At 46.2% G+C, this 27,449-nt stretch overlaps 1 protein-coding gene across 1 annotated transcript; it reads left to right on the forward strand.

Annotated features, from left to right (window-relative positions):
- Window positions 1–1,347: 1,347 nt before the first annotated feature.
- Window positions 1,348–27,449, forward strand: LOC115464992 (zinc finger protein 250-like). The gene is made up of 4 exons (XM_030195390.1): window positions 1,348–1,975; window positions 7,502–7,628; window positions 15,766–15,885; window positions 26,609–27,449. The coding sequence occupies exons 1-4, from the start codon at window positions 1,880–1,882 to the stop codon at window positions 27,403–27,405; spliced, it is 1,140 nt and encodes a 379-aa protein (XP_030051250.1). The 5' UTR covers window positions 1,348–1,879; the 3' UTR covers window positions 27,406–27,449.

Below are 27,449 nucleotides of genomic sequence, written 5' to 3' on the forward strand. Positions count from 1 at the left end.
CACCTTTTAAGACATTGCCTAGCCAAATGGATCAGGTTTTTACAGATCATGGACCATGCATAGGCAGTCCGTTATTTCTATTATACTAGCCGTTAAGCCCGTAAAAACGGGCGGGTATTGGAATGTTTTTTTCCCCAAGGCCCCCCTCCCGTTGCAGCTGCAAAGCCCCCTGCCATCCTCCTTCCCTGCCAGCTCCAAGGCCCCCTCTGTCCCTCCCTCCCAGCTCCAAGGCTCCAGTCCTCCCCCCTTCCCAGCTGCAAGGCCCCCTGTCCTCCCTCCCTCCCTCCCAGTTCCAAGGCCCCAGGCCCTCCCCCCCAGCTCCCAAGGCCCCCTTCCCTCCCTCCCAGTTCCAAGGCCCCCTGCTCTCCCTCACAACTGTAAGGGGCCCCATTCCCTCACAACTGTAAGGGGCCCCCTGCCCTCCCTCCCAGCTCCAAGGCTCCAGTCCTCCCCCCTTCCCAGCTGCAAGGCCCCCTGCCTGCCCGCCCTCCCTCCCAGTTCCAAGGCCCCAGGCCCTCCCCCCAGCTCCCAAGGCCCCCGGCCCTCCCTCCCTCCCAGTTCCAAGGCCCCAGGCCCCCCCAGCTCCCAAGGCCCCCTTCCTTCCCTCCCTCCCAGTTCCAAGGCCCCCCCTTCTTCCCAGCCAGCTGGAAGGCCCCCTTCAGTCCAGCCCTCCCAGTTCCAAGGCCCCCTCCTTCTGAGACCTCCCATGTCCCCTCCCCTCCCCCCCCCCAAGGTAGCCGCTACCGCCCCCCCCCCCCCCACGCCGGAGTCGCCACCACCCCCCCCCCTTCACCCGGCCCGGGCCCTCTCTTCGTTATTCAACTTACAGCAGCGCCGAAACAGCAGCAAGCAGCAGCTCCCGTTGGCCTTCCTTCACTGCCTGTGCCTCGCCCTCGTGTGACGTCACGTCGGCGAGGGCGGGGCACAGGCAGTGAAGGAAGGCCAATGGGAGCTGCTGCTTGCTGCTGTTTCGGCGCTGCTGTAAGTTGAATAACGAAGAGAGGGCCCGGGCCGGGTGAAGGGGGGGTGGTGGCGACTCCGGGGGGGGGGGGGCGGTAGTGGCTACCTTGGGGGGGGGGGGCGGTAGCGACGTCAGCGGTTCCCTTCAGCGCAGTTTCCCTCTCTGTCCCGCCCCCCTCCTCCCGTCATCACGTCTTGACGCGGGGGCGGGACAGAGAGGGAAGTCTCTACTGCGCATTTGCAGGTGAGTCGGTCACTTGCCATTTATAGGTTTGATGTTGCTACTGTTTTTTCAACAGCGCTTGCTATTGTTTTGGGTGAACTAAAACGGCGACAAGCTCCGCCTACTGGCTTCATCTGGTATAATGGACTAAATAGGAACACCCCCGTCTCCTGTTCATCAAACCTCCTTGGGCTCACCCCATCTCCTAAATGTAACCTAGCTTGTTTGCTTGATTGGGTGTATCAAGATTGGTGGCCGCGCGGGGAGGGTTCAGCTTTTTGACGTCATCACGCGTCTCTCTCCTGTTCTATTCTAAGTGCCTTGGTGTGCGGTGCTCCCTGTTCGGCATCTAGGGAAAGAGCCTGGGAAAGGATCCTTTTTCTCCCTCTAAAATTTCACAATACAATACTATGAGCAGTGAATGCGTACAGACAATAACAAAGCAAGAGACAGAGAAAGCATCAGAAGAAACTTTAGAGCAAAGAGAGAAACTGCTTCAGACGCGGAGAATAACTAGGGAAGCAAATAAAAGATTACACGAGACCGTACAGTAAAGGCTGCAGAAGTCATCAGGATAGAGAGCACGAAAGAAAAGATCGCAGGAAACCCTGCAGCAAAGAGAAGTATGACTATAAAAGAACAAACAGAGAAGCAGAAAGAAATGCAAAGAAAATAGCACAATAAACCGTTGATATAATGATACGACTAGAGAAACAGAGACACAGAAATGCAAGAAAAAGATCACAAGAGAATACTGAAGGAGAAATGCAGAAAACAGTGTGCATACTGAATGTGAGTGGGAGTATTTTGGGACAGTGATTATGCGTGTACCTGCCTTTCTGTGTTCCCATCCTTTCCAGCTTTCATCCAGTGGCCAACCGACTGGATTAGAGGGGCCATGACCCCTGGGTGCCAGTTTGAGGAGGGGTGTGTGTGCTAGAGGAGGAACTGGAAGGTCAGTCTTTTGTTGGGCATGGGGGTGGAAAGGATGCAAATGTAAACACTGGCTTCAAGGTGCTGGACACTCGTGGTATGCCAGTACCCCCATCAGAAATAATCCAAATGATATTCAGTCAGCGTTGTTTAAAACGCAGTCACTGGCTAAATTGGCCCAGGATATTCAGTCCGGGGCTGTGCTGGCTTCTTCAGTTTTTGCAGGCAGTAGCTGAATATCGGCATTAAAAAAAAAGTGCCCTGTGTTAATGATCACCCCACACCCCCTTCACAAGACTCACTCCCCTGCCCACCTAACCTTCCTGAAACACTAGCCCCCCCCCCCCCCTAACCCAGCCCCTGACACCCCCCTGAGCCCTCCAACAATGCAATGGCAGTCTTCCCCAACCTTCCTGCTTCTCAGGATAGGCACCCCTGGGCCTACTTGAAGTCCCTGATGTATTGCCCCTGACCTGCCCACTTTTTTCATTGGACAGGCAGAGCCGATGTTTAGCAGCACTGTCCGATTAAGTGCCACTGAATATTGGCAGTTGGGTGGCCCTGAGCGATTTAAGCGGGCCAGAGTCTCTCCTGTCTGCTTAAATTGCTTTGAATATTGAGCCCAATATGCTTATGCTATCAGGTCCCAGTTTCCACTTTCCACTCCTGATATCATCAGTCTGCCTGAAACAGAGGAGTTGCTGTGTTTTGAGGGAACAGCCAAACAAGAAAGATAAAAGAAGAGACCTTATGCCACAGGTTGCAGGCAGGATTTTTTTTGTGTCTCACCAGTTGTAACAGATGAGTATATTGCAGATACGGCCTAGGTTAGTCACACTGGGTTGCAGCTTCATTGCTTTGATATTCCACTGGCTTCTGCATGGGGATCCCAGAAAACCCCTAATGGAATCCTCTACTAATAATAAGAACATTCTCCAGCCAATATTTAAAACTATTTAACTGGCCAGGAGCGGCTCCTGGCCGGTTAAGTAACATAGTCTTACACCAGCTAAGCGCTAATATTCAGCGCGAGATAGCCGGCTATGTTGGCTGCATATTACTGCTTAGTGGCCAGCCCAGTCAGCGGCTATGTCGCCTGCGTAAATAGGTCTATAATTTAGGTGGTCAGCCAATGAATATCGGCTTAACCTGCTATGTTTTAGCTGCCAAGAATCCCGGAAATCCAGTGCTGGTTGCCGGATACGGCCCCGGCATTGAATTTTTGGGTTCACTGTGGGAGTTAGCCGGTCTCCCTCCCACAGTCTGAATATCGGCCCCTCTATGCTTGTGCCTTCCCTGGAACGAAGAACCATTTTTGGTTAAAAAAACAGCTTATTTTAACTTCCTCCCTGTAGGTTCAGTCCTGCCAAATTGCACGCACAAATAACAGTCCGTCTGTAAAATTTCTACTGGAACTTGTATACAAATAAATCTGGTAGAAAATTTACATGAACGAGTTTCTTATAGGCAGCTCTGCATAAAAGTTTTTTGGGGTTGGGGTTTTTTTTGTGACCGCACCTTGAGTATTGTGTTCAATTCTGGTTGCCGCATCTCAAGAAAGATAAAGTGGAATTGGAAAAGGTGCAGCGAAGGGCAACTAAAATGATAGCGGGGATGGGATGACTTCCCTATGAAGAAAGACTAAGGAGGCTAGGGCTTTTCAGCTTGGAGAAGAGACGGCTGAGGGGAGACATGATAGAGGTATATAAAATAATGAGTGGAGTGGAACAGGTGGATGTGAAGCGTCTGTTCACACTTTCCAAAAATACTAGGACTAGGGGGCATGCGATGAAACTACAGTGTAGTAAATTTAAAACAAATCAGAGAAAATGTTTCTTCACCCAACGCGTAATTAAACCTTTTTTAAAACCCCGCTAAGCTAACTGCTTTTACCACAATCTCTGGCAACGAATTTCAGAGTTTAATTATAGGTTGCGTGAAAAAATATTTTCTACGATTCGTTTTAAATTTATTACTTTGTAGCTTCATTGCGTGCCCCCTAGTCCTAGTATTTTTGGAAACAGTAAACAAGCGATTCACGTCTACCCATTCCACTCCACTCATTATTTTATAGACCTTTATCATATCTCCCTGCAACTGTGTCTTCTCCAATCTGAAGAGCCCTAGCCGCTTTAGCCTTTCCTCATAGGGAACTCACCCCATCCCCTTTACCATTTTTGTCGCCCTTTTGTGTATATTTTCTAATTCCACTATATCTTTTTTTGAGATGCGGTGACTAATATTCCGCAACAACCTTATAAGTTCAGTGCAGATTTCATAAATCATAACAGTTCAGACAAACCTGAAGAATTAACCATCAGAAATAAAATGAAATAAACCTAGGGCCCTGTTTAGTAAAGTGCGCTAGCATTTTTAGCTCATGCACAGAATTAGCGCGCGCTAGCTAACTGTGTAGACGCCCATAGGAATATTGTGGGCAGCTACACAGCGTGTGCTAATGGTTAGCACACGCTAAAAGTACTAACACGCCTCTAGTATGGCTTAGTAAACGGGGCCCCATAAAAATAAAACTATCCACAAGTATATGATATAACCCTAAATTTATAAAAGGTACTTTTTAAAAAGCTGCGTTTTTAACTGTTTTCTGAAAGCCATGTAATCAGAAATGACTTGCATCTTAATCGGCAGAGAGTTCCAAACTTGAGTAGCTAAGTATTGGAAAGTAGGTGACAAAAAATTTCTGGAGCAAATTCCTCGAGGATTAGGAAACTGCAAAAGTAAAGGATTTCCTGAAAAAGTATCCCTAGATCGAGACAAAACAGCAATTATGTTTAAACGATTTTTATTGATACTGCAGCAGAATAAACATTGTCATACAGGGCTCTGCATATAACATACATCAAACCTCGATATAACTATACAACAGTTTGCTAACTAACATGCAGCATTTTTGAATTTTAACTGTGCAACTTACCCCTCCCAACTCCCCCCCCTCCCCCCCATTCTTCGCTGTTATCCAGTTGCCCATTCAACCGAAGCTGCTCCCTGGTACCACAGCCTCGTTGAGGTGTTCCTTCAACTTCAACAAAGCAGTTCAATTGAAATCCCCAATATTTAGGCCTTTGCCAGTCTGGTCACGTGTACTCTATGCCGCCCCCCCCCCTCCCTCCTTCCCCCCTCCCTCCTCGTCCTGTTGTCATATCCCATGTCCTATCAGTTCTGTTCTCCTCCTTTACCCCACGGTAACCTATTAAGTACTTGACTGCGTGCTCTTGGGGATATCGTATTTATATATTTCTGCCATATGCTCAAAAACCGGACTTGGACAAAACAGCAATTAAAGCATTCATATACACTGGATCCTCACCATGAAGTAATTTAAATACAAGGGTACATAACTAAAATGAAGTTGAGCCTCCACAGGAGGCCCTAAGCACGTACAGAGTCGTATACAACCCTTCTAAGAAGGCCAACTTGAGGCGGTCTTTTTTTTTTTTTTAAGATTATTATTACGGCTCCAAGAACAATCTTGTTACAGAAAAAAGGATTAATAAAGCAAATCATTTTGTCAAAAGGAAAAAGAAAATACATATTATCCAATTTAGGCCACAATTGGGAGAAGAGAACAAGGCACAATACTCAGGATAATTTTCATTGACTAATCTACCTTTAGAGACTTGAAGGGAGGTTCCCTTGAGAGAATTCAAAATAACAATTACCATTTCTGGAATTGGAGATGGAGTTGTTACTGACCTAGATTTAAGAAAGGAACTTCAATGTAATGGATCAAAGAAAACATATTTCACTGAATTTAAAACTTCACTATACATTTACATGGAAAATTCAACCAAAAAAGACCGCCCAACTGAAGAACAGAAGAGCGAAGTTTAAGGAAACTTTGGCGCTTCTTCTGGGTTACACGGGATACATCAGGAAAATTCTTATCTTATGGTTCAAAAAGGTTTCTCCCTATGACGGAAGAATTATTTTAATATCCAGTTTCTATCCGGTTGTAATACGAAAGTCACAATTAAAGTTGCTGATTGTAAGCCCAGATTATCAACTTAAATAGTTTGAGTAAGGTTTAAAGTCTCAAAAACAGCATCAGCTCCTTCGGAGATAGGTTGGTCATTTTTTTTTTCTTATAAGGTTGTAAATAATATATTTTTGATACCAGAGGACAAACTTGTTCCAGAATTTTCAATATTTCAAAGATATACCTTTTAAAGGTAATTAAAGGTGCAACCGACATCTGCTTTGGAAAATGTATTGTTTTTGATCTCTGTTGGTTCTCTAGGCTTTCAATTTTATTTTGCAACCACATACTTTCTTTAATGATATTTCTTTGAATTTGTTGACATTGTTTTATATCTTTACTATTAGTTTCAATTTTCCCTTCACATATTGTGACTTTCTTTTCCATTATAGATACCCTTTCAAGGGGAAATTGAGCTTGTCGCAAAACAGATATTAATTTTGGGGGAAATAATGTCTCAAAGCACAGAAGAGCTTCCCATATAGCGTCTAAAGTTATGGTTGAGGGTTTGTTTGGAAGAAAAGACTTACTCAATGATGTTAATTCAGGCAGAGAATCTCCAGAGAGTTTCAACTCCTTCTCCGCGGTTGTCTCTCCAGAAACGCCGTTGCTATGCTGTGGCACACCCAAACTCCAAGAGTTGCTCTGCAATCCATTGCTTGGGTCTGACCCCGTTGCAGGGGCTATCACCGCCCCTGTGGAGCGTGTATGCCCCTGTTCTATCAACCCTTGCTCGATTGCAGACATCAGCGTTGGATTTCTAGTCTCGGGACTGAGAGATGTATCTACTTCAGGCAGGGGGAGCGATTCACCTCGCGTCACCTCCCCTCGCAGCGAAGACTCAAAGCGTCCCGTAATCCCTGGAACAGTGAAGCGGTCCATGGTCCCAGTTGCTGGCAAAACAGGTACAACGGGGCTTGCACTCTGTTTGCCTCTCCGTTTAGGCATAGGGTAAACAGAGTACTAAAGTCAAAAAAGGGAAAAAGAGTCAGCACGGGTCCTGGAGCAACTCGCTGTACTCCCTTCAAGCCGCCATCTTGTTCCCGAGGCGATGTCTTTATGCCTGAAATAACCATTATGGTTCCTCTACTAAGTAATGACACTAATTTTAGTGAGGAAACCTGCAGGCTCTATATAACACATCACTGTTCCCAATATTGCACTAAATATGAGTCACCCATACATTATATATATACCTATACCCTCGTCATAAAAATTGTTTTTAGTTATCACTCTTCAGTTACTGCTCAGTGTTTCCTGATGTTACTGCTTTTGAAACAGAACAGTAACTCTGTTCTCTCCCCCCGCCTTGCTGTGCTCCAGTACTGGGAGGTCTCCTGATGGATGTGATACAGATAGTGCTGAGTGTGGAAGGGTTTGTGTTTCAGGTCCCAGTAACCTTTGAGGACATCGCCGTCTATTTCTCCGAGGAAGAGTGGGAGGATTTAAAGGAATGGCAGAAGGAGCTTTACAAGGATGTGATGAAGGAGAATTATCAGACCCTGATCTCACTCGGTAAGGGAGAACATTCCATTTCTGTTTTTTTTGTGACGCTTGATGAGGACAACCATATGTGGCCTGGGTCACTGGGGTTCTACTTAGGGTATAATGGATGTCACACGGGGCTGTTTCTGTGGGTTATAGTGAGGATACAATGCATGGCGTATGTCTTTGAAAATCAGCAAACCAAAAGGAGTAGTGTAGTCAAGACGACATTTCCAAGAGGACAGGAAAATGATGTAGATGTAAATGAAGAACTTTATTCTATAAAAGACTCAACATGGCACTGTGTTTCGGCTACTGCACCTGCTTCAGGAGCCTTTGAGGATAAAAATAATGTAAAGATATAAGAATAATGTCCAAAGTACACAGTCACAGTGTGAAATGGCAGCAGTGCTCTTTTTAATGGCCACATTTGTGCAGAGCACTGCTACCATTTCACCATTGCCTCAGGTACAAACCAAGATTGTGAGCCCTCCTGGGACAGAAAAATATCCAGTGTACCTGGCACCGTGGCTGCGCAGGCTTCTGTTTCTGTGAGTCTGACGTCCAGCACGTCAGACTCACAGAGCTTGCAGATCAGCAACGATTCTGGAATCCTAAAGAGTGACAAGATTCCATGCAGAATCTCAAAGAGTGGCAACATTCCATGTAGAACCCTAAAGAATAACAAGTGGAGGAGTGGCCTAGTGGTTAGAGCACCAGTCTTGCAATCCAGAGGTGGCCAGTTCAAATCCCACTGCTGCCCCTTGTGATCTTGGGCAAGTCACTTAACCCTCCATTGCCTCAGGTACAAACTTAGATTGTGAGCCCTCCTGGGACAGAGAAATATCCAGTGTACCTGGCAACGTGGCTGCGCAGGCTTCTGTTTCTGTGAGTCTGACGTCCTGACATCAGACTCACAGAAACAGAAGCCTGCGCTTGCAGATCAGCAACGATTCTGGAATCCTAAAGAGTGACAACATTCCATGCAGAACCTCAAAGAGTAGCAACATTCCATGTAGAACCCTAAAGAATAACAAGTGGAGGAGTGGCCTAGTGGTTAGAGCACTGGTCTTTCAATCCAGAGGTGACTGCTTCAAATCCCACTGCTGTTCCTTGTGATTTTGGGCAAGTCACTTAACCCTCCATTGCCTCAGGTACAAACTTAGATTGTGAGCCCTCCTGGGACAGAGAAATATCCAGTGTACCTGGCACCGTGGCTGCGCAGGCTTCTGTTTCTGTGAGTCTGACGTCCTGACATCAGACTCACAGAACCAGAAGCCTGCGCTTGCAGATCAGCAACGATTCTGGAATCCTAAAGAGTGACAACATTCCATGCAGAATCTCAAAGGGTAGCAACAGTCCATGTAGAACCCTAAAGAATAACAAGTGGAGGAGTGGCCTAGTGGTTAGAGCACCGGTCTTGCAATCCAGAGGTGGTCGGTTTAAATCCCACTGCTGCTCCTTGGGATCTTGGGCAAGTCACAACCCTCCATTGCCTCAGGTACAAACTTAGATTGTGAGCCCTCCTGGGACAGAGAAATATCCAGCATACCTGAATGTAACTCACCAGGAGCTACTACTGAAAAAGGTGTGAGCAAAAAATCCAAATAAATAAATACTGTGACTGTTTACTTTGAACATTATTGTTATATCTTTACATTATTTTTATCCTCAGAGACTCCTGAAGCAGGCGCTGTAGCCGAAACACAGTGCCATGTTGAGTTTTTTTATAGAATAAAGTTCTTCATTTACATCTACATCATTTTCATGTCCTCTTTGGAAGTGTTGTGTTGACTACACTACTCCTTTCTTTTTTTCCAAATATTTTTATTGCTTTTTCAATTTCAACAAACAGAGAAACAAAAACAGCAACATTTGCCAAGTCTCATACATAGGATTTCTCATACAATACAAAACAGTTACGGATAAAGCAACCTCCCCCCCCCCCCCCCCCCCCCCCCCCCCCCATCCCTCCCGCACTATGGTGGTGACAAAAGCACTTCTCTTTTCTGTTCGTATGGGAGCCATATCTTCTGAAACAAATTAACATGGCCTTTTCTAATTGCTGTCAACTTGGACATCTGGTATATATAATCTAATTTACGTGCCACCAGCTGCATGCCAGGTAGTTCGACCTGCTTCCAGGCCTTCGCTAGCATAATTTTAGCTGCTACAAGACACTGGATCGCTAGTTTATGCCAGCGTATCCTAACTTTCGGGGGCCGAAGGTGTAATAAGCAATATCCTGCCTGACTAGGGTATGTCACCTTGACCATTGTATGAATCATCTCCAGCACCTGTGCCCAATATACCTTGACCTTTGGACATTCCCACCAAATATGCATAAACGTCCCTCTTATCCCACAACCTCTCCAACAGTCTGCAGTCATGTGTGTATAAATTCTCTGGAGTTTGTCCGGCGTGTAGTACCACCAGTACAGTATCTTATACCCATTTTCAATTAGGGGTTGTGCTATAGATGGCTTTAACAAATATCTATACACATTCCGCCAACTCTCATCCGTAAAGCTAGTTTGTAGCACCGACTCCCATCTCCTCACATAATATTCCTGGGGAGTTGAGAGCAGCAGCAGGGCCCTATAAAGCCTAGTCACAGCGCCCTTGCCACCTCCCCCCCTGATCGCTCTTTCGAGCACTGTTTCAGCCAACTCTAGCTCTTCCCTCGCTCGTCTGTGTATATAATTTCTCAAGCAATGGTAGTATACCAAATCCTTCTCCTCCAATCCATACTCCTCTGACTACACTACTCCTTTCGATTTGATTTGTGTTTGTAATGTTTTGCATTCCTCCACTTTTGTGGACTTTTTTTTAAAATCAGCAGCTAGCGGACTTGAATATCAGGCCCCGTAATTTCAATAATTTTGCTAAAAGTTAAAAAAAAATGCCTTCCCCTTAAATGAGAGAGTGCAGTATCACATGGGAAAAACCTTTCAGCAGAAGGGGATCCTACACGTGCTCATCTTCAATTGTAGTAATGTCATTCAATGCAAAAAGTGTAACATAGTAGATGACGGCAGAAAAAGACCTGCATGGTCCATCCAGTCTGCCCAACAAGATAAACTCATATGTGTATACCTTACCTTGATTTGTACCTGCCTTTTTCAGGGCACAGACCGTACAAGTCTGCCCAGCAGTATTTCCCGCCTCCCATCACTGGCTCCGGCACAGACCGTATAAGTCTGCCCTCCACTATCCTCGCCTCCCAACCACCAACCTCTCTTCCCCCACCTGCTCCGCCACCCAATTTTGGCTAAGCTTCTGAGGATCCATTCCTGCTGCACAGGATTCCCTTATGCATATCCCACGCATGTTTGAATTCCGTTACCGTTTTCATCTCCACCACCTCCCGCGGGAGGGCATTCCAAGCATCCACCACCCTCTCCGTGAAAAAATACGTCCTGACATCTTTCCTGAGTCTGCCCCCCTTCAATCTCATTTCATGTCTTCTCGTTCTACCGCCTTCCCATCTCCGGAAAAGATTTGTTTGCGGATTAATACCTTTCAAGTATTTGAACGTCTGTATCATATCACCCCTGTTCCGGGTGCTATATTGGAGAAACAAGCCAGATACTAAAGACGAAATTTAATCTACATAAACACCATATTAGCATGACAATGCCAACCAGGATGTCACCTCTGTGGGACAACACTTTACAAAACCAGAACACTGCATCAATGATTTATGGTGAGAATACTAAAAGGAAATGTTAAGACAATCCAGGAACCTAAGACCTTTGAAGTCAAAATGAAATATTTTGACACCCACCAGACAGGACTAAAGATCTGGGCTTTCTATCTCACTATAAACCATCTTACCAGTCATCCATATCTCCCCGTCTCTCACCCACCCAGCTCTCCCTGTTTCTCACCTAACCCACCTCACCCTCTTCCTGTGAGACTATTGGAATGCTTTTGTGTTTCAGATATATTCTGATATTTGTCAATATTTGGGTATTTCTGATCTGAAGAAGAGGGGTTACCTTTGAAAGCTAATCAAAAAATGTATTAAGTTAGTGCAATAAAAAAGGTATTATCTTATTTTCTTTTCTATGTTTTGTTTTGTTTTATTTCTATTTATTATCTTTAAAAGTGGACTAACACTTTACTCATGACATCTCCCAAACAACATAAGAACCAAAGAAATAATCCTCTGGGAAGAGAGAGATTTGCCAGGTATTATATTTCCATGCATCAAAAGGTGAAAAATTCTGAATGTCACTGTCCTTGGAATAATAGCCTCTGAAGAAGACCATTCAGGGTGACATGGCATTAGGCAGTGGTTCTCAACCCAGCAGTCAGGTTTTCAGGATGTCCAAAACGCATATGCATGAGAAAGTTTTGCATACCAGGGAGGCAGTGCATACAAATTTATCTCATGCATATTCATTGTGGGGAAAGGGAAATGGGACTTAATATAACACCTTTCTGAGGTTTTTGCAACTACATTCAAAGCGGTTTACATATATTCAGGTACTTATTTTGTACCAGGGGCAATGGAGGGTTAAGTGACTTGCCCAGAGTCACAAGGAGCTGCAGTGGGAATTGAACCCAGTTCCCCAGGATCAGAGTCCGCTGCACTAACCACTAGGCTACTCCTCCACTAGCAACATTCCATGTAGAAGCCTGCCCTTGCAGATCAGCAATGCGGCCGCACAGGCTTCTGCACGTGCAGGACATCAGACTCACAGAAACAGAAGCCTGCGTGGCCGCGTTGCTGATCTGCAAGGGCAGGCTTCTACTTGGAATGTTGCTAGTGGACTAGCAACATTCCATGTACAATTTCAAATAGGGAAAGGGAAATGGGACTTGACATACCGCCTTTCAGAGGTTTTTGCAACTACATTCAAAGCGTTTTACATATATTCAGGTACTTATTTTGTACCAGGGGCAATGGAGGGTTAAGTGACTTGCCCAGAGTCACAAGGTGCTGCAGCGGGAATCGAACCCAGTTCCCCAGGATTAACATTCTCTGCATTAACCGCTAGGCTACTCCTCCACTCCAATAAAGAGAAACCAACCTCAACAGTGATGCACAGAGTGGCTACATCAATATCATCTTTGCTCTCCCAGAAGGAGCAATATCAGTTTACAATAAATTGAGTAATTCATTGGAACTCACCTATTGCAATCTCAAATATTAATGAAGCTCCTGATGCAGGCGTTAGCCGAAATGTGCCTGTGTCGGGCCTTTTTTTTTTTTTTCTTTCAATACATAGTAACATAGTAGATGACGGCAGAAAAAGACCTGCATGGTCCATCCAGTCTGCCCAAGACAAACTCATATGTGTATACCTTACCTTGAATTTGTACCTGTCCTTTTCAGGGCACAGACCATATAAGTCTGCCCAGCAGTATTTCCCGCCTCCCAACCACCAGTCCCGCCTCCCATCAGCGGCTCTGGTACAGACCGTATAAGTCTGCCCTCCCCTATCCTCGCCTCCCAACCACCACCCCCTCTTCCCCCCAACTGCTCCGCCACCCAATTTCAGCTAAGCTTCTGAGGATCCATTCCTTCTGCACATTGACGACTACCATATTGCTGTGGACTATGTTTCATTCCAACTCCTTTTGTATCTCCACTCTATTCATTGTGGGTATCCTGAAAACCTGACTGGCAGGGTGTCACCCAAGGACTGGGTTGAGAAGCACTGGCCTAGGTGAACGTACCTGTAGGATCCTGCACTGAAAGGTGAACCTAAACAACATGTAGCTGCTATGAAGTTAATCTTTGTATACTAGAACACAGCAGGGGCATCACCACTTATGTCCCTTTGAGTAGCTGCCTTATTGCTTATCAACCAGTTTAAACTTACAACGTTTCCAAACATAAGGATACCCACACTTACAGCCCCATGAAGAGAAGCAAGTTCCATGCATTTTGCAATGGTGACATCTAGGAAGCTGTACTTGGGGCCCGTGATGCAAAGTGGAGCCCTAGTTCCTCGCCTAGTGATTGGGCTAAGTTAACAGGAAGGTAGATAGAAAACAGGGAAACTAACTCCCCACCGCAGGAAGTTGTGAATGAAGATTTGTTGCACTGTAGCCTAATAGAAATTGGTTCTGCTTGGGCAGGAAGCCCAAAGTAGGAAGGGGGAAACTGCCAGACCACAACAACCAAACAAGACAGTCATGTGACCCCCCTTAGGATGTGTGGTGTTACAGAAGGAGTCTCATGTTTAAGAGAGATCAAGGCTTGTTCATAGCGAAAACAGATGATAAAATCAGTAATTTTATTCCACCTCATGCTTTGAATACTGCAATAAGTTAAATATTTACCTGTCCAAACTCACGATCAAGGCATGTTACACCAGAGAGCGAGTTTGCAATCTTAAGTTTCTTCCACAGGCAGTGGATGACATAGAACTCGATTCTATACATGGCACCCAAAGTTAGGCACCGGGATGATAACACGCTAAGCTAGTATTCTATAAAGAGTTCTCTGGGCATAATGATCGTTACAGAATACTAGCTTAGCGTGCATTTCACACCTCACTGTGGGCATGAGCATTTATGCCTGCAAAAGGCTGGTGTAAATGCTGGCGCAAAACTGATAAGAACCTGCCATACTGGGTCAGACCAATGGTCCATCTAGCCCAGTATCCTGCTTCCAACAGTGGCCAATCCAGGTCACAATTACTTGGTAGAAACCCAAACAACAACAACATTCCATACTACCAATCCTGGGGCAAGCAGTGGCTTCCCCCATCGCCATGTCGATAACAGACTATGGAACAAGAATGGAAAACAAAAAGGAGGATGTTATAATGCCTTTGTATCGCGCCATGGTGCGACCGCACCTCAAATATTGTGTTCAATTCTGGTCGCCACATCTCAAAAAAGATATAGTGGAACTAGAAAAGGTGCAGAGAAGGACGACGAAAATGATAAAGGGGATGGGACGACTTCCCTATGAGGAAAGGCTAAAGCGCCTCAGGCTCTTCAGCTTGGAGAAGGCATGGCTGAGGGGAGATATGATAAAAGTCTATAAAATTGTGAGTGGAGTAGAACGGGTAGACGTGAATCGCTTGTTTACTCTTTCCAAAAATATTAGGACTAGGGGGCACGCGATGAAGCTACAAAGTAGTAAATTTAAAATGAATCGTATAAATTTTTTCTTCACTCAACGTGTAATTAAACTCTGGAATTCATTGCCAGAGAATGTAGTAAAAGCAGTTAGCTTAGCAGGGTTTAAAAAAGAGTCTGGACGGCTTCCTAAAGGAAAAGTCCATAGACCATTATTAAAATGAACTTGGGGAAAATCCACTGCTTATTTCTAGGATAAAAAATCGCAAACAAAATATACACAAAGTGTATGAATGTAAATATAATGAACGTAGAGACTAGGTAGTTGTTGTAAAGTGAGGTAGAGTCTCATATATTCAACACGGTAATATTTTTTCACTCAATAGGTGAATAACTATCTTGTGTTCATAGCTTAATCATTGACTCAGCCTCCACCATCCTATTTCTATCATTAATTCATGACTGTAAGCTGGTACAACATTCTTAATCCAAAAAATACACACAACACTTATCTTAGGCAGGTTGGTGCACTCTTGAACCCCGACAGGTCCCCGTTTCGTATTGACTTTATCAAGGGGGAGTTACGAATTCCGATCACTGCCTCAAATGTGTGTGTGTGTTCACTGGTGTTAACATTTTTCTAGGATAAGCAGCATAAAATGTATTGTACTGTTCTGGGATCTTGCCAGGTACTTGTGACCTGGATTGGCCACTGTTGGAAACAGGATGCTGGGCTTGATGGACCTTTGGCAATACTTATGTAACTGGTTAGGCGTGCAAATGCAGGTATTCTATAACATTGCACCTAACTTCTGGGAACGACCCTGACCCACCTCTGCTTCTCCCACCCCCTCTTTGGAGTGTGAATGTTATAGAATAGGGCGTAGGGTAGATCCCACATGAGTCCTAATTAATGCCAATTAAGTGCTTGTTAGCTCCTGTTTAGCTAATTGGTTTGTGCGCAGATCTGGACTCAACTTTGGGTAACCTAATCAGAATCAGGGGACAGGTCACAAAGAACATCAGAAACAAAATTTCACTCTGAGATTTCCTGGTTCATGGCTCAATGCTTGACTGAAACCCAGAGTGTTTATGGAAACTTAACACATTGTCCTTAACTTAGGAGCAGGCTCTCTGACTGTCACTCCTGATATTATATCCCACATTGAAGAAGGGGAAGAGCCCTACATCAAGGATGAGCTGGAATCGGAGGAAAGAGAGACTGGGAAAAGCAGCTGCTTAGGTGAGTAATAAGAGGGACTGATGTAAAACTGCTAAGCTGAAGACTACTACTACTACTTAGCATTTCTATAGCGCTGCCAGGGTTACGCAGCGCTATACAAGTTGAACATGGGGAAGGACCGTCCCTGCTCAAAAGAGCTTACAATCTAAAGGTTACAAACTATGTAGTCAGTGTAGGTATCATGAGTGGGGAAGGTGGTTATGCGCCAAAAGCAAGGGAGAAGAGATGGGCTTTGAGTAAGGACTTGAAGATGGGCAGGGAGGGCGAATGACATATGGGCTCGGGAAGGCTGTTCCAGGCATATGGTGATGCGAGGCAGAAGGAGCGGAGTCTGGAGTTAACGGTGGTGGAGAAGGGTACAGATAGGAGTGCTTTGTCCTGAGAGCGGAGGTTACGGGTGGGAACATAAGGGGAGAGGAGGGTAGAGAAGTAATGGGGGGCTGCAGAAGAGTGGAATGAGCAGTTGGGAACTATAGAGTCCCCTTCACGAGATCCTCTGGAGAACTCTTTCATTGCTCACGGGATTTCAGTCACTTAGGCTAGTTTTTTCCAATCCAGTTACCCAAAGTCCTCAACCATCTTCTCACCATAATGCACATAACATTAGTCCCACATGAAATGTTGTAATGATTCAATTTGGTCTTCTGAATGTAGAGCTCTACTTTTTCCTCTGTTAAGGAAAGTGCTTTTAGCATCCTGTCCTGATTACTGTCTCAGCTACTGTCCCATGATCAGAGAGTCTGCTGAAGCCTGGAATACCTAGTTGGAAATTCTGAAAATCCTTTGTTCTCTCCTGAGTCTGACTTCCAGTTACATCTGTGTTTATGTGTGTTGGTATGTATGTGTATGTGTTGTCACTAGGTCTGTGATCAGGAGAGGAGAAGAGAAGAAAAGGCAGTTTGAAAGGTGTATGCTTTCTTAAAAACAATGCTTCAACTGTGGATTTCCATATGCCTAATGAGTAGTCTTCCAATGGGACAAAAATATCAGAACCTCTTTGGAAATCATGGTGTCTTCTATTGATGAAATGCTTCAGGGGCTGTTGAGACCTATGAACTTGCACGGACAGCTTGACAGATTTTTTTATCCAATGTCTAAAAATGGACAAATTTCTTAAGAGCATGATCCCTAGTGATTGACTCCCCCCCCACCCCCCCGCAAAAAAAAAAGATATTCTGCCTGCACAATTTGAAATTGAAAATGGACAAATTTATTGCAGAAACCACCGATGTTAGTGACTTGTTCAATATAGCAAGGGAAATTTCCCAACTAAAGGAAGCTGTCGTACAACCGATTATGATATGATGTAAAGATGTAAACAATTTTAATAGTTATAGATCTATTTCCCATTTACCCTTTTTCGGCAAACCAGCTGAAAAAAGTTGTCACCAGTTGTCTGATTTTATCGAACACATTTTGGCTATGGGGTAATCAAGTTTATGGCTTTGGCTACAGCTTGGAATTGGCTGTCTATATACGGTCAGTGTTCTTTGAGGGCTCAACCAGGGATATGACTCTGTGGTTGTATTCTTATACTTTACAGCTGCCATGACATTGTGAGGGGCATAATCGAACAAGGACGCCCATCTTTAAAGGACGTCCCGGCGAAGGGGCTTATCGAAACAAGATGGGAGTCCATCTTTCGTTTCGATGATACGGTCGGGGACACCCAAATCCCAACATTTAGGTTGACCTTAGAGATGGTCACCCTTAGGTCATCCTTAGAGATGGTCGTCCCCGGTTTTCGGCGATAATGGAAACCAAGGACGCCCATCTCAGAAACGTCCAAATCCAAGCCCTTTGGTTGTGGGAGGAGCCAGCATTTGTAGTGCATTGGTCCTCCTCATATGCTGGGCACCCTAGGGGGCACTGCAGTGGACATCCAAGCCCTTTGGTTGTGGGAGGAGCCAGCATTTGTAGTGCACTGGTCCTCCTCATATGCTGGGCACCCTAGGGGGCACTGCAGTGGACTTCACAAATTGCTCCCAGGTGCATAGCTCCCTTACCTTGGGTGCTGAGCCCCCCAACCCCCCCCCCCCCAAAACCCATTGTCTTCTTAGTGATTAGTTAGGCAAGCACGAGTGGTTTGTGCAACTTGTGCTGTAGTAGTCTGTTGCTTTCTTATTGGTGTAGAAGACACTAGAAACAGAGAAACATGATGGCAGATAAAAGCCATATGACCCATCCAGTCTGCCCATCCTCTGTAACCCCTAATTCTTCCTGTTCCTAAGCGATCCCACATGCTTATCCCATGCCTTTTTAAATTCTGGAACAGTCCTCAACTCCACAACCTCCACCGGGAGGCCATTCCACGCCTCCACCACCCTTTCTGTGAAATAGTACTTCCTTAGGTTACTCCTAAGCCTATTTCCTCTTAACTTTGTCATATGTCCCCTCATTCCAGAGCTCTCCTTCATTTGAAAAAGGCTCTCTTCCTGTACATAAATGCCCTTGAGATATTTAAACGTTTCTACCATGTCTCCTCTCTCCCAGCGTATACATGTTGAGGTTCATAAGCCTGTCCTTATAATTTTTGCATTCAAGACCGCTTACTAATTTCGTAGCCGCCCTCTGGACTGACTCCATCCTGTTTATATCTTTCCGTAGGTGCGGTCTCCAGAACTGCACACAGTACTCCAAATGAGGCCTCACTGGAGACTTATACAACAGCACTATCACCTCCTTTTTCCTGCTGGTCATGCCTCTCTTTATGCACCCAAGCATCCTTCTGGCTTTGGCCGTCACTTTTTCTACCTGTTTGAAAGCTTTAAGGTCATCAGACACAATCACCCCCAAGTCCCGCTCTTCCTTCACACACTGAAGCACTTCACCCCCTATACCAGTGATGGCGAACCTTTCAGAGCCCGAGTGCCCAAACAGCAACCCAAAATCTAATTATTTATTGCAAAGTGCCGGTACTCATTATGGGCGGAGTCACCACATATGACTCCACCCCTATGATAGCCACACCCCTTACACCAGCCATGGCGCATATAAACAGACATCATTGAAAATATTATACTAGTATAGGAGAAAAAAATAACATGATTTTCTTCCATTATAAATCATTTCTGTAAGCTGTTACAGCTCCAGTATATCCAGTGCAAAATAAGACAGCAGATGTAAATTCTCAAATTGGACATATTCCAAACACTAAAATGAAAATAAAATGATTTTTTCTACCTTTGTTGTCTCTGATTCTGCTGCTCTCTTAACTCCGTTTCCAGGGCTTCCTTTCCATTTCTTTCTTTACTTTCCTCCTTTCTTCTTCATTTCTTGCCCTCCATCCATGTCCAGCCACCCTCCTCTCCCCTCCAGCCACAGATGTCCAGCCACCCTCCTCTCCCCTCCAGCCACCCATGTCCAGCCACCCTCCTCTCCCCCCTGCCTGCCCTCCCTCCCAGCACCAGGCAGGCCTCCCTCCCACCCAGCACCCAGTAGCACCCAGCTCCAGGCCTGCCTCCCTCCCTCCCAGCACCTAGTAGCTCCCAGCACCAGGTCTCCCTCCCACCCACCCACCCACCCACCTACCCAGCACCAGGCCACCCACCTACCTACCTAGCACCAGGCCACCCTCCCAGCACCAGGCCACCCTTCCACCCACCCAGCACCAGGCCTGCCTGCCTCCCTCCCTCCCAGCACCAGGCCTCCCTCCCATCCAGCACCCAGTAGCACCCAGCACCAGGCCTGCCTCCCTCCCTCCCAGCACCTAGTAGCTCCCAGCACCAGGTCTCCCTCCCACCCACCCACCCACCCACCTACCCAGCACCAGGCCACCCACCTACCTACCTAGCACCAGGCCACCCTCCCAGCACCAGGCCACCCTTCCACCCACCCAGCACCAGGCCTGCCTGCCTCCCTCCCTCCCAGCACCAGGCCTCCCTCCCATCCAGCACCCAGTAGCACCCAGCACCAGGCCTGCCTCCCTCCCTCCCAGCACCCATAGCACCCAGCACCAGGCCTGCCTGCCTCCCTCCCTCCCAGCACCAGGCCTGCTTCCCTCCCAAACCAACGAAGCACCAGGCCGCCCACCCTCCCTCCCAGCACCTCCCAGCACCAGGCCTGCCTCCCTCCCTCCCAGCACCCAGCACCAGGCCTGCTTCCCTCCCAAACCGACGAAGCATCAGGCCTGCCTGCTTCCCTCCCTCCCAGCACCTCCCAGCACCAGGCCTGCCTCCCTCCCTCCCAGCACCCAGCACCAGGCCTGCTTCCCTCCCAAACCGACGAAGCATCAGGCCTGCCTGCTTCCCTCCCTCCCAGCACCTCCCAGCACCAGCGCTCACCCTCCCTTCCTCCCTCCCTCCTCCCAGCACCAGGCCTCCCTCCCTCCCAGCATCAGGCCTGCCTCCCTCCCTCCCAGCACCCAGTAGCACCCAGCCTGCCTCCCTCCCTCCCAGCACCAGGCCTGCTTCCCTCCCAAACCGCCGAAGCACCAGGCCGCCCGCCCGCCCTCCCAGCACCTCCCAGCACCAGCGCTCGCCCTCCCAGCACCTCCCAGTACCAGCGCTCACCCTCCTCATCCGAAATTGAAAAGGCGTCGGCAGCTACAGCGAAACGCGGCATGGTCTTCACTTGGCGCGCCTTTGCTTCGCTTCTGTCTCTCAAGCTCTGGTCCCGCCCATGGGCAGATACTGCTAGACACTTGCTGTTCAGATTTAGCATCTTTTTAGTTTGCTTCTTTTTACCAGAGCCTGAAGTTGATGGCTGCTCTGTGTGAAAAGTTGTTTGAATATAGTCCTTCTGATTTCTAGCATCTTTGGTGACATCTGCTTACAATCGGGACATTTTTCTACACAGTGTTGCTGACCAGGCAGTGTAAGCACTGCCTGTGCTTGACATTTTTTCTGGTGCAGGTAGTATAGCGCTTAAATCCTGGTTTGTGATTAGACATTGGGAAAATTATGGGGTTCTTTTACTAAGCTGCAGTAAAACGTGGCCTGCAGTAGTGTAGGCCTGTGTTTTGGGCACTCATTGGGCCAATTCTTACCGCATCTGCAAAAAAAGGGCTTTTTTTTAATGGGACAGGAAAAGGGCATGCGGTAAAACTGAAACAGCACGCGCCTAACACTGGCCTGAGCCCTTAACGCCACTCATTGATCTAGTGGTAAGGATTGACACGACACATAAGCAGTGATCGGTTGGCGCATGCCAAGTGCCAATTACTGCTGGAAACGCCACGCATGGGAGGAAATAAATAAATCATCCAGTAGGTATGGGCGCACGCCAAATGTCTCTGTGACTAGAATTGCGTTCCAGTGCTCCACCCACCACAGTCTTCCTCATTGGCTGGATCTTACCCACAGTCTCTGTGACTAGAACTGCATTCAAATGCTCCTCCTCCCATGACCTTCCTTATTGGCTGGATCTTACCTACAGTCCCTGTGACTAGAACTGCATTCAAATGCTCCACCCCCCACAGTCTTCCTCATTGGCTGGATCTTACCCACAGTCTCTGTGACTAGAACTGCGTTCAAGTGCTCCACCCCCCACAGCCTTCCTTATTGGCTGGATCTTACCCACAGTCTCTGTGACAAGAACTGCATTCCAGTGCTCCACCCAGCACAGCCCTCCTCATTGCCTGGATCTTACCCACAGTCTGTGTGACTAGAATTCAAGGAGGTCATTAAACCTCCCTGCTAGATCTGCATTCCAGTGCTCCTCTCCCACTGCATTCCCACTGGTTGGATCTGACCCGCAATCTCTGTGACTAGAACTGTATTCCAGTGCTCCACCTTCCCAGCCTTCCTCATTGGCTGGATCTTACCCACAGTCTCTGTGACTAGAACTGCATTCAAATGCTCCACCCCCCATAGTCTTCCTCATTGGCTGGATCTTACCCACAGTCTCTGTGACTAGAACTGTATTCCAGTGTTCCACCTTCACAGCCTTCCTCATTGGCTGGATCTTACCCATAGTCTCTGTGACTAGAACTCAAGGAGGTCATTAAACCTCCCTGCTAGAACTGCATTTCAGTGCTCCTCTCCCACTGCATTCCCATTGGCTGGATCTGACCCGCAAGCTCTGTGACTAGAACTGTATTCCAGTGCTCCACCTTACTACTACTACTACTACTACTTAACATTTCTAGAGCGCTACTAGGGTTACGCAGCGCTGTACAATTTAACAAAGAGAGACAGTCCCTGCTCAAAGAGCTTACAATCTAATAGACAAGTGAACGGTCGGTCCGATAGGGGCAGTCAAATTGGGGCAGTCTGGATTCACTGAACGGTAAGGGTTAGGTGCCGAACGCAGCATTGAAGAGGTGGGCTTTAAGCAAAGACTTGAAGACGGGCAGGGAGGGGGCTTGGCGTAAGGGTTCAGGAAGGTTGTTCCAAGCATAGGGTGAGGTGAGGCAGAATGAGCGGAGCCTGGAGTTGGCGGTGGTGGAGAAGGGTACTGAGAGGAGGGATTTATCCTGTGAACGGAGGTTAAGGGCGGGAACGTAAGGGGAGATGAGGGTAGAGAGGTAGTGAGGGGCAGCAGACTGAGTGCATTTGTAGGTAAGAAGGAGAAGCTTGAATTGAATGCGGTATCTGATCGGAAGCCAGTGAAGTGACCTGAGGAGAGGGGTGATATGAGTATATCGGTTCTGGCGGAATATGAGACGTGCAGCAAAGTTCTGAACAGACTGAAGGGGGGATAGATGGCTAAGTGGGAGGCCGGTGAGGAGTAAGTTGCAGTAGTCCAGGCGAGAGGTAATGAGAGCGTGGACGAGAGTTCGGGTGGTGTGTTCAGCCTTCCTCATTGGCTGGATCTTACCCACAGTCTCTGTGACTAGAACTCAAGGAGGTCATTAAACCTCCCTGCTAGATCTGCATTCAAGTGCTCCTCTCCCACTGCATTCCCATTGGCTGACCCGCACAGTCTCTGTGACTAGAACTGCATTCAAATGCTCCTCCCCCCATGACCTTCCTTATTGGCTGGATCTGACCCGCAGTCTCTGTGACTAGAACTGCGTTGCAGTGTTCCACCCCCACAGCCTTCCTCATTGGCTGGATCTTACAGTCTTTATCCTCACCAAGTTTATATGGCTCAAAAAAGTTCCACGTAGGGGACTCTAGCGAGCCTTTTTGAAGGCTGGATCCTACCTACAGTCTCTGATGCTAATTACAATGGAGGCAAGCAGGTTCAATTACATGGGAGAGATAGAGATGGGAATTAGAGAACTGCAGATAAAGGGAAATGGGACTTGATATACCACCTTTCTGAGGTTTTTGCAACTACATTCAAAGCAGTTTACATATATTCAGATACTTATTTTGTACCATGGGCAATGGAGGGTTAAGTGACTTGCCCAGAGTCACAAGGAGCTGCAGTGGGAATCGAACTCAGTTCCCCAGGATCAAAGTCCACTGCACTAACCACTAGGCTACTCCTCCACTCCATAAAAGTTTTAAACTCGGGAAAATGTCCTGACATAGTATGCATCCAAACAGTTGGCAATCTTAAAATCCTAGCCTTCTGAGTCCTGAGCACAGGGCATTTTCGGAAGATGCTGAAAAAGGTATCGCCTGACAGAGGAAAAAGAAGAAAAAAACACTGCACTATAGGCAGGCAAAACTGTTTAAGATGAGCATATGGCCAAGCAGGAAAAATAGTACAAATGAGGACTAGAGAAAGCTTGCAATGCCGATGAGCCACTTCCCCCCAGGTAGCTCTGTAAGAGAGATTGACAATATAGTCTGCATACAGGTAGCAGCCTCAGCATAATTCAATCAGTCCCATATTTGTGACACTAGAGCACTGGGAGGCCCACCAGCCCAAGAAAACAGATTGAGGATCTTCAGCTAGCCGGAATGGTGAGCTAATATGCAAAAAAAAAAAAAAAAATGTATACCTACGACACTTTGCTGGCCTGTCATGAGTGGGAGACATTTTAAAGAAATGTAACCAAAATAAGAGTCAAAAGAACTAATACTCAGGTCCTATCTAGTTTATAACTGTACATGAGCCACCTTGTTTGTCGTGAAATAACATCTTGGCATACGAGGATACTCAAAAGATTTTTTGAGACAAATGATGTCATTGGGTCTGCCATCAAGATAAGGATAAGATAAGCATCAAGTTTATAACTGTTAATGATCCAACAGTGGACTGGTTGCAGGGGAGTATTATGTGATTTTGGATGTGTGAAAGAATGAATGGGATTTTATGAGGCAACAAAAGGTTGTGATTTGAATGACATGTTTTAATAAGAATATTGTGAATATATTTCTATGGGAGAAGCAGCTTCAACAGCTTCAGCACGCATACACTGATTCACTGTACCTTTCAAACTGTCTTCCTTTCTCATTTCCTCTCATGATCACACATACACACGTTTCTTTCTTTACAACATCCGTAAAATCCGCCCCTTTCTTTCCGAGCACTCTACCAAAACGCTCGTCCACACGCTTGTCACCTCTCGTTTAGACTACTGCAATCTGCTTCTTGCTGGCCTCCCACTTAATCACCTCTCCCCTCTCCAATCGGTTCAAAACTCTGCTGCCCGTCTCGTCTTCTGCCAGGGTCGCTTTACTCATACTACCCCTCTCCTCAAGTCGCTTCACTGGCTCCCTATCCGTTTTCGCATCCTGTTCAAACTTCTTCTACTAACCTATAAATGTACTCACTCTGCTGCTCCCCAGTATCTCTCCACACTCGTCCTTCCCTACACCCCTTCCCGTGCACTCCGCTCCATGGATAAATCCTTCTTATCTGTTCCCTTCTCCACTACTGCCAACGCCTTCTGTCTCGCTGCACCCTACGCCTGGAATAAACTTCCTGAGCCCCTACGTCTTGCCCCATCCTTGGCCACCCTTAAATCTAGACTGAAAGCCCACCTCTTTAACATTGCTTTTGACTCGTAACCACTTGTAACCACTCGCCTCCACCTACCCTCCTCTCCTCCTTCCTGTACACATTAATTGATTTGATTACTTTATTTTTTTGTCTATTAGATTGTAAGCTCTTTGAGCAGGGACTGTCTTTCTTCTATGTTTGTGCAGCGCTGCGTATGCCTTGTAGCGCTATAGAAATGCTAAATAGTAGTAGTAGTAGTTCTATATAAACGTGTCCTAGGATATTTTTGTTTTTAAAGAACTAATGCAGTCAACACTGCCACCAACTGAATAAGTGTTTTTGAAATTACATACTAAATGATAGCAGATAAAGACCTACTACTACTACTTATCATTTCTATAGCGCTATAGACGCACGCAGCGCTGTACACTTTTTTTTTTGTTACATTTGTACCCCGCGCTTTCCCACTCATGGCAGGCTCAATGCGGCTTACATGGGGCAATGGAGGGTTAAGTGACTTGCCCAGAGTCACAAGGAGCTGCCTGTGCCTGAAGTGGGAATCAAACTCAGTTCCTCAGTTCCCCAGGACCAAAGTCCACCACCCTAACCACTAGGCCAGTCCTCCACTCTTGAACATGAAGAAACAGTCCTTGCTCGACAGAGCTTACAATCTAATTAAATGATAGCAAATGAAGACCTCCACGGTCCATCCAGTCTGCCCAACAAGGCATCCAGAATCGCACCCACCCCTCCCTGCAGGCTACACACGCCATCGTGATTAGATACTGGCATCACAAACAGGGCAGTTTATTTATTTGTAACACTTATACCCCGCGCTTTCCCGCTTATAGCAGGTTCAGTGCGGCGTACATAGTATTTCATGTTTACAAAGTAACATAGAATGGATACAGTTATAATATAGTGAATAAAGAGGTGGTCAACTGGATGTGGGTAAGTTGGTTGAACAAGGGAGAGGAGGATGGTAAAGGTAGGGAATGGGAGGAGGGTGTGTATTGGGAATAGTGTGATGTATATGAGGAAGAGTGTATAGTGAGGGGCTGGAGAGGGATGGACTTATAAAGATTAAAATGGGGAGAATATTCCAGGTTCTGTCTTCATAGTTTGATTCGGGTAACGGAGGTGGATTTCTATTTTAAGTCAGTTCATTTGTGTAGGCTTATTTGAAGAGGTAAGTTTTTAGCAGCTTCCGGAAGGTTAAATGGTCATTTACTATTCGAATGGATCTCGGTAAGGCGTTCCAGAATTGGCTGCCAATGACGGAGAAGTTAGATGCGTAGTATGTTTTGTACTTAAGTCCTTTGCAATTAGGAAGATGTAAGTTAAGTTTGGGAAGATTTAGAGCCATTTCTGGATGGAAGGTCAATCAGACTGTACATGTAGTCTGGGGATTCTCCGTAGATAATCTTGTGACTCAGCGTGTGGACTTTGAAATTTATTCATTCAGTAATCGGTAGCCAATGAAGCTTTTCACGGAGAGGTGTCGCTCTTTCAAACCGCGACTTACCAAAAATGAGTCTGGCTGCCGTGTTTTGGGCTGTTTGAAGTTTTTTCAGAATTTGGACCTTGCATCCAAGGAAAATACTGTTGCAGTAGTCAACGTGGGTAAGCACAGTGGATTGAACCAAGGTGCGGAAGGATTTTAGGGGAAGATAGGATTTCACGCGTTTCAGCGTCCACATCATGTTGAACATTTTCCTTGTCGTGGCTTTTGCGTGATTTTTCCAGAGTTAATACTCCTAAAATTTTTAGGTTGTCGGAAATGGGAATGTTGACATCTGGGATGGTGAGTGTAGTTGGAACGATTGTAGAATTACAGTGCCAACCACATGTAGGCAATTATATTTCAGCAGTCTTGGAAGAGTGATTTTCTAATTTTGCCCTATGCTTGTCTAACATATGTCTTCCCCTTCTTATCTTTCAGAAACTGATGCACACAAGATGAAAAATACAGAGACCTATCACTGGGAGCTTAGCATTTGTGAAGGGAACAAGAAGTTATCAGAAAAAGAGGAAGAGAAGATTTCTTCACATTCTGACAGGGTAATAAAATTCAGGACTGGATGCCTCTCAGCAAAGAAGCAAAGAAATTCATTGAGGGACTTGACAGAGAATTCTACTGTGTGTGAGCAAAGTGGGAATGGTATCTCACACACGGAGGATGAGCAGAGACACCAGAAACCAGAACAAAGATGTTTATGTGATGTGTGCAGGATATTCTTTGAGGACCCTGTAACTCTGAGATCAGAAGAGAAACCATCTGTGTGTCCAGAATCCGCTAAAACCTTCAACCACAATGAAGAATCAGAAGAATGTGAAAGAACTCGCACAACAGAGCCTTTCAAATGCTCGAAATGTGGGGATGTTTTCACTAGGAAGGGATCGTTAGTACAACATCAGAGAATTCACACTCGAGAGATACCTGGAATGGTATATGTAAAACCAACCCCACTGAAGACATTACCCCAAGAAGAGATACACATGAGACATCCTGTTACTCTACATCAACAGCAGAGATTTCATAAAGAAGAGAGACCACCTAAATGTATAGATTATGGGAAAAACTATAGCCAGAAGGGAGAATTACACGCCCAAAAGAGACCCCACAGAGAGATGCCTTTTACATGTTCTAAGTGTGGAGATGGTTTCAGCAGGAAGGGGTCATTAGTACAACACCAGGCAATTCACAACCGAGAAAGAGCTTTTCAGCAGTTGGAATAAGAGTGATCACCTTGGGAAGTTCCTATTCCAACTAATAGAGGTAA

Source organism: Microcaecilia unicolor, chromosome 1 (assembly GCF_901765095.1).
Source record: "Microcaecilia unicolor chromosome 1, aMicUni1.1, whole genome shotgun sequence".
Classification (NCBI taxonomy): domain Eukaryota; kingdom Metazoa; phylum Chordata; class Amphibia; order Gymnophiona; family Siphonopidae; genus Microcaecilia; species Microcaecilia unicolor.